The sequence below is a fragment of the Protopterus annectens genome, chromosome 2.part2 (assembly GCF_019279795.1).
Source record: "Protopterus annectens isolate FY-2018-M chromosome 2.part2, PAN1.0, whole genome shotgun sequence".
NCBI classification, from domain to species: domain Eukaryota; kingdom Metazoa; phylum Chordata; order Ceratodontiformes; family Protopteridae; genus Protopterus; species Protopterus annectens.
Genome location: NC_056730.1, coordinates 738,871,583 through 738,889,889, shown reverse-complemented (window position 1 = coordinate 738,889,889; position 18,307 = coordinate 738,871,583). Strand labels below are relative to the sequence as shown.

Below are 18,307 nucleotides of genomic sequence, written 5' to 3'. Positions count from 1 at the left end.
CATGAAACTAAAACTATCTTCATGAAGAAATACTTTCACAGACCCAAAAGTAGTTGCTACTCACAATGTACAACCTGCTTCCAGTGGCTGTCTTTCCCCATTGTTATCTTCTTTCTGGGGACTTCTGCACATCTCACTGATGTAAACGTATGCACCCATAACACGTGTCCCTGTCTCTTCTGCTCTCCAGTAAGAACAGCATTTAATCTGCTGTCCTCTAACAATGTCCCTTCTCCTCTATCCTATGCACCCTTAAGAGTCAATCTCCTATGGACTGCTTTGGGTCACTGGATGCCTGTCATCTTGTATAGTGTTCTAAACTGTACTGAGTATAGAAGATGTGGCCTGAGCAGGATCTGGTTCAGTGCAGCATTATCTCATTGCTTCTAGAGTCAATGTCCATGAAGATATGCCGAGATGCTACACTGGCTCTTGGATCTGCTCTTGGAGAGCCACCCCAAGTACAATCAGCACTACCAGATGCCTTTCTACTCTTCTGCTGTCGGTTCCAGTCCCGTCAGCTGACACTTCACTCCAGTGTTGCTGTAGCCCCGGTGCATTATTTTTGTATTTATTTCAACTGAACTTCAGCTGCCACATTTTATACCACTTCCTTAAACTCTTTGTTCCAAAAGTCTCCACTGTTGCTCCCTAAATTTGGTTCATCCTGTTCTCACTTCTCCTCTCAGATATGTCTGAAATTAACAAGATGAAGAGCATTAAATTGGGATAGGCTCTGTGGCTCTCACCCAGCCCCTTTCCTTACTCCTTATTGTCTTTCTCATCACATCCTAATGTGTCCTGTCATATCTAGTCAGGATCCTGTACCAACTCCATCAGTTTGTGTAGCACTCACCTTTGGCTGAGGTGCAGGAGGTAGACCATGTCTTGTGCTACTCCCTTGTGAATATCTCCTGAAAATGGGTTGGTCTGACAGCTTATTTTGGCCATGAATTCTTATTGGTTACCATCTTGAAGATTGTCTCAGTTAATAACAAGAGTTAATGTTACAACAAGGAATCTAACAATTATGTTTTAAATTTAAAAGCCAAAAACAGTAGGAACACAATTTACCTTTATCCAGAAGCACTTACTTTCCCTTGAGATGTTAGATACCTTCTTCTGAACATTTTTTGTCTCTTGAATGTCTCATTTTTGATTCTTTATGCATTTCTGTGCAGTCTGCATATTTATTTGAAAATAAACCTTTAACTTATTTCTAGCACTTATGGCTGATATTTAATGTCTTAGCTTAGGGGTTTGTACATTGTCCAAAACCCTATTCCTTTTCTCCATAGTGTTCTAAATCCTTAATTTTAAGCCCATGCTACAGTTCTTCCTATCTTTAGCTTTCCACTCCGCAGCTCAACTTGCTCATCATTACTTTTACGTGTTGGCTCACTCCTGACATATTTGATCTCTTTCCCATCCTGCTTGCATTTTTTCTTCCAGTCTCATTACAAATTTCTTCCCCCTTTACACTCTGTCCCTCACAGCTAGCTCAGAGCCCCTGCTTGCTCACCATCTTTCCGGTTTTCTCATTCAGCTAGGTGTTGCATGCTCAACTCTGCCTCCTTTCATCACTTCTCACTATGGCTTCTGGCTCTATGGCTTCCTTTTCCTTTGTCACTCTTTTATGGCTTCATCTCTCACATTAAACTTTAACTTTACTCTGGGCAGTACCACTTTCCTTTAGTCCTCTGACAATGACAACCTCTGCCTATGTCCTGTTGTCTTTCTCCCCCTCCATCTTGTCTATTAGCACCCTCTTGCTTTTTTCTTGTCTCACTTCCATTAATATCAAATCTGTTGTCATCTCTAGGTCCCACATATTCTCTGAGGTTCCACCATCCTCACATTTTCTACTACCCCAAAGCTGCCTAATTTAAAATGCTGTCTCACTTCTGAGCTCATATACTGTGTCTTCCAATCTTCTTGACCAGCCTATTCTGTTTCTTTCATGTTGTCCCATTTTATGTTACAGTTTTTCTTTTATTATTTATTTTAATTGATATACAGACAGTACCAATTCAGAAGAACTTTCCTAACTTGTATGTATCAAAGTGTGATCTTTCAAGCAAATTTCAGCCATATGACATATTTGTTTATTTATTTTGTTTTTATTGGTTAAACAGAAACATGTGCTGGATGCAGATCCTTTTGAGCCATGACATGAGTCTAAAGGCACACTTAAAGAATTACATTAAATCACGCATAAAGATATACTCGTGTAGTTCAACATTTCAAAACATTACAAATGCACAACTTCGTATAATTCCTGATATAAGAAAAACACGGTCTTTCCACACTACAATCTGACCATGTTGTGAAATGGCTGAGTCGTTCAGAGAGGAGAGGGGAGTGCTGTGTATCTGATCAAAGGTTCCCAGTCTGTGTACCAACACATAGTAACCAAATTTGCTCTTTTAATAGGAATAGTGTTGTTTTCTAGTAAAATACCATGTTGTTCAATAGTCATATACAATGCTATGCATAAATAGTTCACAAGTCTCATCTAAAATATCTGTGTTTGTATTGGTTATTGAATAAGGGAGTTCTTAGGCCATCCTAGGCACTATATCACTAAAAAATGTTTATCAAGGAACATTATAAACTCATCATTCAGTGTTGTTATATTATTAACATGCTGTGTTTTGTTTCTTTTTTGTAGCCTGCGTGTGACAGAAAAATAGTGGTTAGGCTGAATAACTGACTAAATAAAACCTGCGATTATCTTTAGAACATGTATTTTAATAAAAAGAATGGCTTCTGCAGTTGCTTCTTTCACATATGATGACTTTTTGTGGAAGTGTTTGACTTCATGCATATCCTGGTGTTGTTTAGATAATCCAGAGGTCATCTAAGTCCAGATTTCAAAGTGTAAGCTGAAACTAGCAAAAAGTGACAGATCCAGAAATGACCTCTACTAAAGCAATCAGTTTATTTCCAGCTATCTATAATTTATTAAAATTTTCAGGAGTACCTTTTTAGCTCCAAGCTAGTGAGATCCAGGTAAGCTGATCCCATAAAGTCATCCTGTAGTCCAAAGTCATAGTCAAATACCTAAAAGAAAAAAAATGTTAGAAAGGTCACTGAATTTTCATCATAGTTTATCTCTAGCACAATGCACTGATGCTCCTACTAGATATTTACATTGTAAGACTCTTAGTTTCTGGGTGTAATTCAATAAAACTCAGATATCAAATTACTCACTTGGCACTGACAAACAAGCAACTATCAAAGGAACTTTACATTTCTACTGTACTGGTATTACAGTGGCATAGTGGTACTATGATGGATGATAAAGTACTACATTACCGGCACAACCTTGGCATACTGGTGCCATTACTGAAGACAAAGTGCAAGAGTAGTGGTACTATGCAGACATAGTGGTACCATGATTAATGACACTCTGCTACAGTTCTGATAGAACACTGGCATACTCTCACTGTAACTGTTGACACAGTGCTTAAGTACTGGTACTACACTGGCATACTGGCACCACGACAGATGACACACTGCCACAGTACTGGCAAAACCATGGAATGCTAGTACTATAGCCAATGGCACAATACTACAGTAACAGTACCAGAACAGAATTCTGGTACCATAATCGATGACATAGTGCTGCAGTGCTGGTACAACCCTAACATACTGGTTCCATGACAGATGGCATAGTGCTACAGCTCTGGTACCACACAGCCATACTGATACCATGAATCATGACACAGTGACACAATAGTGGTACTTCAGTGGTATCATAACTGATAATGCAGAACTACAGGACTGGTATAACCTTGGCATACTAGTACCATGACTACTGACACCATGCTACAGTAGTGCAACTATGCTGGAACACTGATATCAAAACTAGCAGTGTGGTGCTATAGTACTGGTACTTCTATGACATACTCATTTGGTGGCAAACAACAAAAGTGCTACAGTACTGATACTATGCTGACATGCTGGTATCATGCTTGATGACACAATATTTTTATTTATTTATACTATGTTGACCACTAAGCTAATGGCCATTTTCATGGGAAATGAGAGGTAGTATTTATACTAATAGGGAAAATTTAGCCATGGCATTGGGAACTCCCCTCTACTCTTTGGAGCTGCTACATGGTGTCAGAGGGCTTCTGCAGCAGCAAGGAAGAAGCCTAACAGAAGCAGCAGCATGGAGGAGGAGAGGAAAGTTATGGAGAGTTTGGAGGTACAAAAGGAGAATTTGGAGAGAAATGTGTTCAGTATGGGGTATCGGAATGCAGAATAAGATTCCTATATGGTGGATGTTACAAATGACCAATGTTTAGCTGCCTCAATGGAGAAGAAAGTGAGTCTGTTGATGTGGTGCAGACAACAGAACTGGCATCAGGAATGCTTACAAATGATGCTCTCTTAAAAATAATTGAGCAGGATAATCCAGGTGATGGTTCTGCTGTTTCATGGGGTGAGATGGCTGATAACCTTTTTGGAAGTGCTGAGGGTGGTAATGAGGAAAGAAACCAGGTGATGTGGCAGCAGAGAATGCAGCAGTTAAAACATATGCAGTAATGACAGATAGTAAAAGAGGAAAGCAGAAACAAATTGAGAAGGTACTGTGGCAGCAGAGAATGGAGTAACTAAAACATTTGCAGCAGTGACAGAAGACAAAAAAGGAGAACCGCAACAAACTGTAAGTAAAACTCTTTTTGAAACAAGAGAAGACCAGTTGTGATAATAAAAACAACAAATGACATGGTAATAGACAGATATTATGCATGGGACAATCTGGTAACTGATCTGGGTTTTAAAGCTGAAAAACATCAGTCTTTTCTACATACAGGGACAGAGAATTTTTGTGATTTAACATTTGAAACTGATGGACTGATGATAACATTTCTTGAACTGTGGAACAAAAAGTACATTTATCTGTGGAACAAATGTTTAGTTTCTGTTAGTAACTTAAATGTTAACAAAATCTTACCTTGCATTTTAAAACTGATGAGCTGGAAGAACAGGATGTTAAAAAATGCATTCAGGGTGTGCGTAAACTGTGAAAGTTACAGATGAGAGAAACTTATGGAATGGAAGGTGGAGGTTGGAAACTGTTTTGAAAAGTGAAAAAATGGGTAACCTACTGTTGGATGAAGGTTGAATGCTAAAGCTTCAATTACCCAAAGTTCAACTCATCAATAATTGGAGTTCCTCCATACGAAATCACTGTCAGCCAGTTGTGCAGAAAGTGGTTCTCTTTTTGGGAAATATCTCCCTTTTTTGAGTCAGTGTGACTGTGGAGTTGGTATATATACATTGGGGATGCAGGGAGGGTTTATGCAGGATTTTTCTGCAAATGCAGTTCAGGGATTCCAATCCTTGGTGCATTCACTTTCGTCCATTCATAGACAAAATGCAAAAAACATGGTGAAACATTTGTCAAATGTTACTTTTGTGGCTAGTCATTGCAGGCCATTAAGATATGCTAGTCAGCCTAAATTATGTTTCTTTTGTAGGGACTTTTCTCATTTAATTAACAATTGTGACAAGATATACTGTAACCAGTGTGAGAAGAAAGGACATACAACAAGAAGCTGTGCGCCTGAGTGTATGTTGTATAAAAAAGGGACACTTTAGGATGGATCGTCAACAGCAAACAGTAAATAATGAAAAAGAAGCGGAAAAGAAATTAAAAATACACAAGGAAGGACAATAAGAGGCTAGGGTAGAGAGTGAACTAGGTGAAGAAACTGTAAAAGAAGAAAATGTGGAGGAGAAAAAGGTCGAGAGAGGCTGCATGCAGGAAGGGAGGTCAAGAGAAGCGATTAAGACTGATAATTGTTCTTAAATTCTAGTCAGTAAAAAAATGATTCTGGGGATCAAGGATTATTTGTATATAAACCCAGGAAAAAAATATTATATAGAAGAAAGAACGAATAAAAAAAAATATTTCCCCTAAACTTAAAAAAGAAGGAAAAGCAACAATTTTAGAGGACTTTCAGAAAATGTGAACAGTACTGTTAATACTGTAAGAATGACAGAAATACAGGAATGGTGTGCTAAGTGTGAAGACTGCAAACAGACAAATTGTGGGCTGGAAATGTAATATGGAACTTAGGAAGTGAAAGTTGTTCTGCAGCGGCAATGTTGTTTAACAAAAACAGTGAAAACATTAGATGTAACATTAGTAAGGATGGGAAGGTTAACTGTTGTGGATGCGAAGTAGAGAGAACATGTTTATAGAATTATGGTGTTACATGCATATGTAACTTGTAAGGAAAGAGAAAATCTGTTTCACCAAATATTAGACTATTTGGTGGAAAAATATGTATAGGACTATAAGAATGGAAAGTACATTTCCAGAATGAGATAAGGAAGAATCTGAAAAAGAGAATAATATTAATGAATTGGATGAAATAGTTAATAAAGTAAACGTCAATTCAGTATCAGGTCCAGATGGTATAGGGTGACATGAATGGATTAGCAAAGAGAGTATTTTGTAAATGTACTGCATGAATGGCTGAAGGAAGGGTTTGTTTATGAAGAGTTCTGTAGTGGGGTATTAACATGTATATGGAAGAAAGATAAGAATGAAATAAAAAGTGCAGACAGATCACACTAAATAATATGGATTATACATTTTTATAGGAATAATACAGAGGACAATGGAAGCAAGGATGAAGGATATTATAGAGGAAAATATATGCAGTATAAAAGAGAACAGATGTCAAGAATTGTTACTGGCTGGGATAGAAATTGTGGATGATATTATAAGTAAAAGAAAGGATGTGAAGGTTATGGTAGCTGATATCAGTAAGGCATTTGATACAGTAGGATATGATGCTTTGTGGGATGTTATGGAGAATTATGTAACAGGCAATGCAATTATGATTAGTGTGTGTGTCAGCATGTCAAAATAACTGAGTGTTAGTGTTATCAAATCTATGGCTGAGTAAAGTAATATACATGAAGTGTGGAATACGACAAGGATGTCTCTTGAGTGAAATAGTGTTTGCATTGGTAGTGAATGTGATAGTGAGTGAAGTAGCCTACCTAGATATGTGATACAAAAGGAAGTGGTGATGCTGGCAGTGTTTACATATGCAGATGACATAGTTGTAGTTGCTAAGAACAAAATGTGGATGAGGGAAGTATTGGTTTGTCTGAATGGATGTTTAAAGGAAATGGGAATGTCCTTGTATAAACATAAACTTAAGGGTTGGGACAATGTGGTGAAAAGTGAGTGTGTGATTTTTTCAGTGAATAAAGTGTCTTTCCTAGGAATAAAATTTGGCAAACATTATCTAGTTATGATGCATTGGGGGGGGGGGGGGGCGCTGATAAAAGAAATGAAAGAAACATGTCTTCTGTGGAGGAAATATAGATTAGACTTCAGGAGAAAGGGTTAGCTGGTGAATTCAGTATTATTGATAAAAATAGCATATCTGTCAAATGTTTGTATGATCCTAGTAATATATGAAAAGGAAATTGTGCAAGTGTTGTTTTCTTTCATCTGGGGCTCAAGATTAAAGCCAGTGAAAAGAGGTGTGTTGTATATGAGAGAAGATGAAGGAAGATTACAGTTGCTAAATCTGGTTGTTTATTCTCTTCTTTAAACTTGTGTAGAGTATTAAAGTGGGTAAAGGAAGAGCTTGAGAATTTAATAGTAAGAATAATTAAATATAAGTAGAAAACATTTTGGGAGATGATGAGCATAAGAAAAAGAGAAAAAGAATATTTAAATGAGGGTCTACTTCAGTAGACTGAAAATTCACTTACCCGAAATTCATATCACTAAGACGAAAAGGCCAACAGCAAACACCTATGTCCTGGAACACCAACTTACCACTCCAGGTAAGTAATCTCTTGGCCATCCTGAAAAAAAATGTAAACTGAAGGAAAGCAAACCCCCCCCCCTAACTAAATATACCAACTCCAAGATCGCACTACCGCAGGGGTAAGGGACAAAGTTCAACAGATTATCCAAGTGGTTACTTACCTGGAGTGGTACGTTGGTGTTCTGGGACATCAGTGTGCTGGTGCTGTTGGCCTTTTTGTGTCGGTGATATTAATTTTGGGCAAGTGAAATTTCGGTCTACTGAAGTAGACCTGTAAATGAAGACATTACAAAAATGTTGAGAAAAATAATAACATGGAAAATAAAAACTGATGATATAGAGAAAGATAGAAGAATGGCATTTAATTATGTGATGAAACAATATTATTATGTAAATCAATGGGATCATTTACCAGAAAAAGTGATTAAAGCCAATAAAGTAAGAAGTTGCGTATTTAAGATCGTAGAGTGCCAGGATTTCCTACAGAGACTGTTAATGAATAAGTTACCAGTAATGGACAATTTGCCATATAAAAAGAAAGTTGAAAGAGTGTTTTTATTTTGTGGGGAAGAAGAAACAACAGAGCATGTTTTTTGAAAAGTAAATGAGTTAGGAAACTCTGGAACAAGTTGTGTGAAGTAAATTCTTTTGAGAATATTAATGACATAAACAATATAGATGTGAATATGGTTATATATTATAAGAATATGTGACAATAGTACATAAGAATTTATTTTAGGTAATTATGGGTTATTTGGAATAATACTGAATGACATTTTGTTTAATAGGGAATAGATTTTGGCAGATATATTGCACAAAATCAGATGATAGCTGTGGAAGTAGGAGTGGTGGTCAAATATGGTGGTCAAATATGAAGACAATCAATGAGTATGTTATAAACAATAATAAACAACAAGAAATAGAAATATGTATACGTATATATATATATATATATATATATATATATATATATATATATTTTTTTTTTTTTTTTTTATGTGGGATTTTTTTTTACATCCACCTGAGCTACCACTGTCTCAAGCAGATGGTACTTCAATTTAACATCTCATCAGAAGGATGACAGTGACAAGAGTACAGTACTCCCCAATACTGCAGTGCAATGTAGCATTCCATCCACCTAGAATGGGAATAGAACCCACAGCCTTCTTCAGGCAAAGACAAATGTGCTACCTGTTGTACCACTGACACTATTACAGCACTTGTACTTTCCTGGCTTACAAGTATCATAAATAATAACAAGTCTTACAGTACTAGTACTAAGCTGGCATATTAGTACTGTGACTGACGATACAGTGCTACAGCAACTATGCTGGCATATTAGTACTGTGACTGATGATACAGTGCTACAGTACTAGTATTACCCTGGGATGCTGGTGTGACACCCCTACACTGGCCAAGTAATAAAGCAACCTCAATCCTCACCACTGGCTAAAGTAAGGGATGCACATAATGGGAGGATGACAAGTACACACATAGCAAACTACTATTTCCTTTAAGAGCACACAGAGATCATAGTCAGTCTGGGGGCTGGTTTCTCCCTCTTTCTCCAGATTCCCAATAAGACTTCCCATTGAAACAGCTATTGGATTAAGATATCAGCTGAGGGGTCATGCCAAGACTCCAGCACCCTTTGTGTCCAACCAGTGTTTCTTGTCCCTGCCCAAGTAGCTGACACACACTTTGAGATTTGATTTTTATACAAACACAAAGACACTCCTGGGGAAGGCTGGCACAGGTTTACTAGCTATGCCCCCCTTCTGCCCAGACTGTAAGATAGTTATCAGTGCCACCAACTCCCCTAGCTACTAAGATCCTTACAAGGAGTGACCAATACTACTGTGTAATGTTACTATTATTTAAATGGTAAGTGTGACTAAGACTTGCAAGGCTATTTAGGAGTGGCCTGTACAGTGCCACCAAGGACATATGCAAATACTCCAACAGCTTAAATATGTCTCACAAATAACAGCCACAAAGATAGGTTTAAATTTATTTAATAATAAATAATAAAAGAACAAGACAATACTCAATCAACACAGTAACTGCCAAGCTCAGAATCACAGGAAATATTTTAAAACAACATTGCAGGACAGTCTCAAATAAATACAGAAAACATCTAAACTAATCTTTACTATAGTCCTATCTATATCTAAGAGATACTATAACCTAAATAACTTACTTACAGAGCAAGACGCAGGCAGAAGTGCTGAATGGATGTTTCTAGGTCCAAGACAAGATACAAAATGCACAGTCTTTCCCTGAGAGAGTTCTTAAATCAATATTAAATATTTATTGCTGAGTCAGCCTGGATGACATCACTCTTTGCCACCTGCCTTCATATCCCAAGCTAACAGAAACTAACATCTTTGTGCCCAAAATACATATCTCACAGATGTTTGCTGAGAACTGAAAGTCGTAAAACAATTAAACACTTTTACATTTTAAACCTAGTAATTACTTCTATATAGGACAATAGAAAAAATGTCTAGCTCTAGACATCCTGTCATCTTGCTGCATTGAAACTAACTTTTATAGCATATACCCACAAAAAGGGAGAAAAAGATGCAATTACAGCTTAGAAAACAGTTATCCACACCTCAATGGAACTCCAGAAAACAGAAGGCTGTTGACAGGCTTAACACAGTTTTAATGCAGCAAGAAAGCACACACATAAACGATACTCCTTGAAAATACGTTTTCATCCGCAACTTCATCAGATATAATTAAAAAAACCTTAATCACATACCTTAAATACTTCAATTAAATACAAATTCACCAATAAAAACAGTACATCCCTAAAAATTAACATTTCATAGACTTTACCCACAATTCATTACACTTCTACTCACATTAATAACTTAGCTTAAAATAACAATTCTACACTTTAAAAATTCTTTTTAATAAAATTCATGACATACAATAAACCCTATAACTACCTACATCAATATATATATATATATATATATATATATATATATATATATATATATGTATAAATATAAATAAAACAACATCTCTCCTTAAGGGTAATAAATCATAAAATTGCTTGGTCTATAAACTTTTAAAATTTATAGAAAAATGTTCATATGCACTCTACTGACTCTAATGTTCACAACTACTTCGCCATTAAAATGTTTGCAAAATCTTATTATGAATGAACTCAATACCTTAAATGTCACATTTTTAATAAACTTTTATAAGTGTTATAATCTTGCCGCTCTCAGCTTTAAAACTGGGGCCAGGGACAAACCATCATTTAGTCCAGGGAACTTGCTGGCTTCTAAAAAGATTTGCCAGTAAAGTTCCCTGTATTCAATTCTGGTTTCCCACATACCACCCCTCCAATCTCTCGGGATCTCCTCAAGTTAAAAAAAACAAAATTTTCCTTTTTCACATTCTGTACTATGCCTATATAGTGCATTATTCACGTTTCTGTCGTGTATGGCATTCAAATGTTCGTATATTCTCCTTTTCAGCTTCTTCTCGGTTTTTCCTACATAGAATGCCTTGCACTCACATAAGGCAAGATATACAACTCCACTGGTCTCACAATTGCTATAACTCCTTGCCATAAGGGTTCCATTTCTGGAATCCAAGTGGACTAGTTCAGTGTTTATAATAAAAGGACATTGCGCATATCTCTCACATTTGAATGTCCCATCCTTATTTCTAGTTCCACCACCCTTACAGTCGTACTACCCTTCCAAAACATTTTTTATACGTGTTCCCTTCCTATGAACACATTTGAATGGAGTTTTGAAATCTAACTTAAGGTCACTGATTTTGCTAAACCTAGTCCATTCTCTTTTGATGCTTCTACATACAGCATTTGCATCACCACTGAAATCAGTAATGAAAGCTGATCCAAAAAACCCCCTCATTCTTATTTTCATTCAAACTTAGCCGATCACCAACAAGACTACTTTCCATAATTCCCAAGATCGGGGCATATTTGCCAGCCCTCTCACTAGCCACCTCATACTTCCCTCGGGTAATTAAAGTTTCTGGGTATCCATGTTCACAAAACATCTTATATAAGACATCACATTCCTTTCTAAATTCTTCAGCATTCAAAGTCATTCTACTGATTCTTACAAATTGCCCTTTTATAATACCTTTCTTCTGATGGAAAGGGTGGGCACTAGCATAATGTGGAATAGAATTGGAATATGTCTTCTTCCTGTATACCCTTGAATTAAATTTATTACCTTCCTTGTAAATAGTGACATCTAGATAGGCAATTTCTTTGTGGCCAATATTATATGCAAACCTTAAAAATTCAGTTGATTTGGAAATGTACTGATAAAATTCCAAAAATGTTTGAAATGCTCCTTTCCAAAAAATACAAATATCATCTAAAAACCATTTATAAAATACCCAGCAATATTTGTATATACTATTCAAAACAAACTTCTTCTCCCATACCATTAATATCAGATTGGCATACAGAGGGGCACACCTTGCCCCCATTGCCACTCCACTAGTCTGCTGAAAAAATGCTCCCTGAAAAAAGCTGCAATTATTTTTTAAAACCAATTCCATCAATTGCAAGCAAATGTAAATCCCATCAGGGTTTAAATGCATATCTTCTCTCAGGTATTCCTCAAAACATTCAATACCAATAGCATGGGGTACTGAAGCAAATAAGTCCACAATATCTATGGTGATAAAAATTAAATCATCACTAAAGGTTCCTTGCTTAATACTCCTTATAAAATCCCAGTCCTTTAAAAACACTTCATTCCTCATAACCAAATGGTTAAGCTTTACATGCAAGTATCTTGCCAAAGGGGATATGACAGATCCCTCTGTGGCCACAATCGGCCTTAAGGGCGGATCATAAACATTTTTATGGGTTTTCAGTATTCCAAATGTAGAAAGAACTCGTGGGCATGGATTGTGCAGAAATTCAAGCAGCTTCATATCTACAAAACCTTCCAATAACAAGTCATATAAAGCCACATATATTTTTTTATAGGCTATGTTAATTTTGCTAATAGAAACTTGGGAATATTTGTTCTCATCATATAAATGTTCCAACATTTTTGCCTCATAACTCACATTGTTCATTAAAACAATCACTCCCCCCTTGTCAGGTTTCATAGCTCTTAGTTGCCGGTTGTTCTTCAACTCAACTAAAGTTTCCTTTTCCACCTGAGTTAACTTTTTTTTTAAGTTTTATAGCACATCGTAAAACACTTAATTTTACCTTATTTTCTTGAAGTTTTGTAAGTTAATCTTCTATGTTTCATCAGGGTACACTGTGGATACATTCTTGAAGCTCAGTAAATAACATAGAATTCTGTATAAATCATATCAATATTCACAAATTACATAGAATTATTTACAAAATTCCAGATAGCTGGGCTGGCAGTGTCAAAATCCCCCCCCCCCCCGAAAACTCAAGCTAGTTTTTCAAGTGCCCCATGAGAAATGTTGCTTGAAAGGGTTGAGTGTATCTGGGAATAACTTACCCCATTCCCTGTCTTGAGAGCCCATCTGCATTGGCATTGCTAACCCCACTGCGGTGCTGCACTGTCATATCATATGCTTGCAACCATAGGATCCACCTTAGTAACTTGGCATTTTGCTGGATGGCTCAATGAAGCCATGTTAAGGGATTGTAGTCTGTAACTACAGTGAATTTCCTTCCATACAGATAAGGTTGAAGTTTCTGCAGTGCCCAGACTATGGCTGGGCATTCCTTTTCTACAGCTGCACAACATTCCTCCCTGGGTTGGAGCCTACAACTGAAACAAACCACTGGGTGTTCTTCTCCCTCTGTGGAAACCTGGCTAAGTACAGCCCCCACCCCATGGTTTGAAGCATCCACCTGCAAAACAAATTCTTTGCTGTAATCTGGACTGGCTAACACAAGTGGCCTTCTCAATGCTCCTTTAGGCTTCTGGAATGCCTGCTCACATGCTGGGGTCCACACTACCTTATCTGGCCTGTTTTTCCTTTTCAAGTCTGTGAGGTTATCAGCTATGGTACTATAACTGGGGATGAACTTTCTGTAGTACCCTGCTGTCCCTAAGAATGCCCTCACCTGCTTTTTGGTAACAGATGCAGGCCATGCCTGAATGGCTTCCACTTTGGCAGGTTCTCGCCTGATCTATTCCACTCCCCACTCTATGTCCCAGGTAGGAGACCTCTGCCATACCCACCTGACATTTGCTGGGCTTAATGGTCAGCCCTGCCCTGTGTAGTTTGCCCAGCACCTCCCTGACATGCTGAAGGTGCTCTTGCCAGGAATGGCTGTAGATGGTAATATCATCTAGGTAAGCAAGGGCAACCCCCCCCTGCTCCTGCTCGGATATGATCTACCAGCCTCTGGAAAGTCGCTGGGACATTTTTCATCCCAAAGGGCATCTCTGTGAACTCATACAAGCTAAAAGGAGTCACAAAGCCTGACCTCTCTCTAGCATTGGGTGTCAAGGGCACCTGCCAGTAACCCTTGGTAAGATCAATGGTGGTAAGATACTTAGCCCCACCCAGCTGCTCTGGAGCTTTATCTGTCCTAGGCATGGGGTAAGTATCTGACTCTGTGTGACTATTTAATTTCCTATAGCCTACAGAGAACCTGGTGCTACCATCCTTCTTTGGTACCAGTACCACTGGGGAGGCCCAGGGACTGCTGGACTCCTGAATTACCCCTAGTTCCAACTTTTCCTGTATCTCCTCCCTCAGCGTCTGTTTGACTCTCTCAGGCACCCTATAAGGGGCCTGCTTAATAGGCCTTTGGGGTCCTGTATCCCACATGGTGCTGCACCAGGTGGGTGCAACCTGGTTTCCCAGTGAACATTTCCCCAAACCCCTGTAATACTGCACAGAGTTCTTGAACCTGGGTAGGAGATAGCTGCTGTGACATTGCTATCCCTTCCACTGAGATGTCAGTCCGAGCCTCACTGAGGAGATCAGTCATCAGATCTCCCTCAGACTCCTCCTGTAATCCACTGCAAATACGCAGCACAAGGGCCTCCATATCATGGTAGGGTTTCATCATGTTAACATGGTATAATTTGTGCCCCTGTCTCCTGCCTAGCCATTCTAACATGTAGTTAACATCACTGACCTTCCTTACCACCTTGTAGGGTCCCTCCCAGGCTGCCTGCAGCTTGTTGTGACTGACAGGAATGAGAACCATTACCTGCTGCCCTACAACATACTCTCTAGCTTGAGCATTCCTGTCATACCACACCTTTTTCTGCTGTTGGACTTCTGCCAGGTTCAACTGGGCCAAGCCCATGAGTTCTCTGAGCCTTGTCCTGAGGTTTAGGACATATACCACAACAGACTCCGTGTGAGATTTACATTCACCCTCCCACTCATCTCAAATTAAATCTAGAGGACCCCACACCCTATGCCCATATGATAACTCAAAAGGTGAAAAACCTGTGGATTCCTGGGGCACCTCTCTGTAAGCAAACAACAGATGGGGCAGATATTTGTCCCAGTCCCTCTTAAGCTGGTCTGCAAATGCCCGTAACATAGTCTTGAGTGTAGAGTTTAACCTCTCAACAAGGCCATTAATTTGGAGATGGTAGGGGGTGGTCTTTAGGTGCTTCACCACACAGTACTTCCACAGACAAGCCAGCAGGAATGACATGAAATCGGCACCTCTGTCAATATTTCTTTTGGGAAACCTACCCTTCTGAAAATCTCTAACAAATCATTTGCCACCTTTTCTGCCTCTATGGAGGATACAGCCACTGCCTCAAGGTATCTGGTAGCAAAATCTACTACCACTACAATACATTTTTTCCCCGTGGAACTTGGTGTACTCAGAGGCCCCACAATATCCACAGCTGCCCTCTGAAATGGCTCCTCAATCACAGGCAAAGGCATCAAAGGAGATCCCAGGTCAATAGACGTTCTGCATAATATGTCTCTTTGTACATTTTATGCCCAAATGACCTGCAAAGGGAATATCATGGGCTATGGCTAAAAGTTCCAGATGGTAGGCTCTGGGCACTACCAACTGCTGTATTCTCTCACCCTCTAGCCCTCCCTCAGGGGTCCACTCTCTATACAGTAACCCTTTGCCCCAGTATACAGATTAACCCTTTTCTTCAGAATCAGGTGCCTTACTAACTACCTCCCTCGAGCCTTGTAATGTAGGGTCTGAGAGCTGAGCCTGTCTCAACTCTCTCTTTGTAACCCTTCAGCTCCCATTCCACAGGAAGTCTGGCATCCTCTGACAGCGGTGCCTCACTGTCAGCCTGGGCACTACTACTCACCTCTGCCCTTGCAGTAACTCTGTCCAAGGGAACATCAGTACCCACAAGCAGCTGCTGATCACTTTCAGTCTCACTGCTACAGGGTAGCTCCCTCCTTGACGTAACCACCTCACCAGTTCTGGCTGCAAGTGTGCAGTCTGTCTCGGTCTCCCCCAGGCTACCACACCCACATGCTTGTCTCCAAGCCTGACTGCGTGTAACTGCATGAACACATGGTACTGCATTATCAAAATCATTCCCTGTCACGACATCTGCAGGGATAACCTCAAAAACACCTACTTGCTTGCTTCTTTGTCCACCCTCCCAGTCAAGGTGAACCCTAGCCAAAGGTATTTTGAATGGGGTCCCTCTTAAAGCTCTGACTGGAGTAGGCTGCCCAAGCAAGTAGTGCTCCTCTGTAACCACTGCAGGCTTCATAATGGTTAGGTCAGAGGCTGTGTCTCTCTTAGCCATGGTCTCTTTCCCATTCACTAAGATAGGATATAACCTCTTGTGGTAGTTTGGTACCCTTGCTGTTTCGAGACAACCTACTGTTGGCATTTTGTCATTCCCACTTACTGGCTCTCCCATATTTTGTTCCCCACCTTGCCTCTATGCACATCTATATGCTACATGGCCCTACTGGTTGCATTTAAAACATTTAACTCTAGGTCCTGGACATGTACTTGGAATAGTGGCTTCCCCTGCCACTGACAGACTCTGCTGAGGCAGTCTGGGCTGTCCACCATGGGTTCCCTTAGACCCAAGAGCACTACTGGGTGTCCCTTTCCTGTGCACTGTGATGTCCTGCTTGCTAGGTATAGGTCACCCCTCTTCCCCAACTCATCTATACTAAGGCATTGTCTATTAGCTAACCAGATTCTCATGTCCTTAGGCAAAGTGCTAAGGGCATGTTCCCTCATCAAAAAGTCTGCCAGCCCTTCAAAAGTGGTGACCTAACATCCACTCACCCACCTATGAAAATAAGTGCTCAGTTCAGCAACATATTCACACACACTTTCATCTACCTTGCATCTATGCTCATGAAACCTTTTCCTATAAGCTTCAGGTGTTAACTTAAAAAATTCTAGCAAACAATTCTTTACAACATTATAATTTAAGCAGTCATTATCAGACAGTTTGGACATTACAGTTACAGCTTTACCATGGAGTAAGAGGATCAGGAACCATACCCAGAGCCCTTGGTCAACATCATACTGTTTACATACCCTCTCAAACACATAAATTAAACTATCAAAATTATCCCCCTCTGTAAATTGTGGAAGAAATTTACTGATCTTTGTTGCTTCTGAGGTTCGGTTACTCCCTTCCCCATTACCTCCCTGACACTGGTGAAGAGTCAACATCTCCTTTTCATGTTGTCTTTGCCTCTCCTTCTCCTTAGCTTACAGGCATAGGAGTTTCTCATTTTCTTCAGTCTCTAGACACCTCAGTCTCTCTACTCCTACTATTTCCAAAAGCTTGGACTCCAAATCAAGTCTCTTTAACTCCAGATGGATGTTTCAGTCCTTTGTGGAAAGACTAAGCTGTCCATTTTCTGAGAATTGTACATCTCCACAGCCAGTCTAAATGCCCTCCTGACTGCTGTTCTCTGATGCAGCTGTAACTAAAGCTGCAATCATGTATGCGTTAGTCAAGTTGGCATGCACCAGTCCTTTAGCCTGGCACATCTCAGCCAAATGGATCCTTGTCAGCTTGCCATACTCTTCTGCTGACATGCATGCCTGCTCTCCCTGACTAATTAAGCTAACAAAAGAAATAAAACAATTGTAATAGGAACTCTGAATGTTCACTGCTGATTTAGAGTACAAAAACGCCTTCAGTGACCATTGTACACAAACTACAGGAATTCAATATCCACACCACTACAAGCCAATTAATATGTGATGTGGCTAACTCACTACTATCACCCAATTAATGTGTGATGTGGCTATCCCACCACTGCCAAACAGTTAATATATGGTGCCCCTGCACTGGCCCATTAATCAAGGAGCCTCAATCCTCAACACAAACACCAGTGAGGGATGTGCACATTGCGAGGATGAGAAGTACACAAGCAGTAAAGTACAATTTCCCTTAAGAGCACACAGAGATCACAGTCAGTCTGGGGGTGGTTTTTCCCTCTCATTCCAGATCCCCAATAAGACTCCCCACTGGCACAGCTATAGGGTTAAGATCTCAGCCGAGTGGTCAAGCCAAAACCTCCAGCACCCTCTCTGTCCAAACAGT

The 18,307-nt window shown here is 39.4% G+C and overlaps 1 protein-coding gene across 2 annotated transcripts in view; it reads right to left on the bottom strand.

Annotated features, from left to right (window-relative positions):
• Nucleotides 1-18,307, bottom strand: part of MCTP1 (multiple C2 and transmembrane domain containing 1) — a 3,344,116-nt gene that overhangs the window by 1,998,695 nt on the left and 1,327,114 nt on the right. For both annotated transcript variants that reach the window (XM_044064134.1, XM_044064133.1), the window contains exon 4: nucleotides 2,984-3,063. In XM_044064134.1, the coding sequence (XP_043920069.1) occupies nucleotides 2,984-3,063 (80 nt within the window). The remainder of the gene's footprint in view (nucleotides 1-2,983; nucleotides 3,064-18,307) is intronic.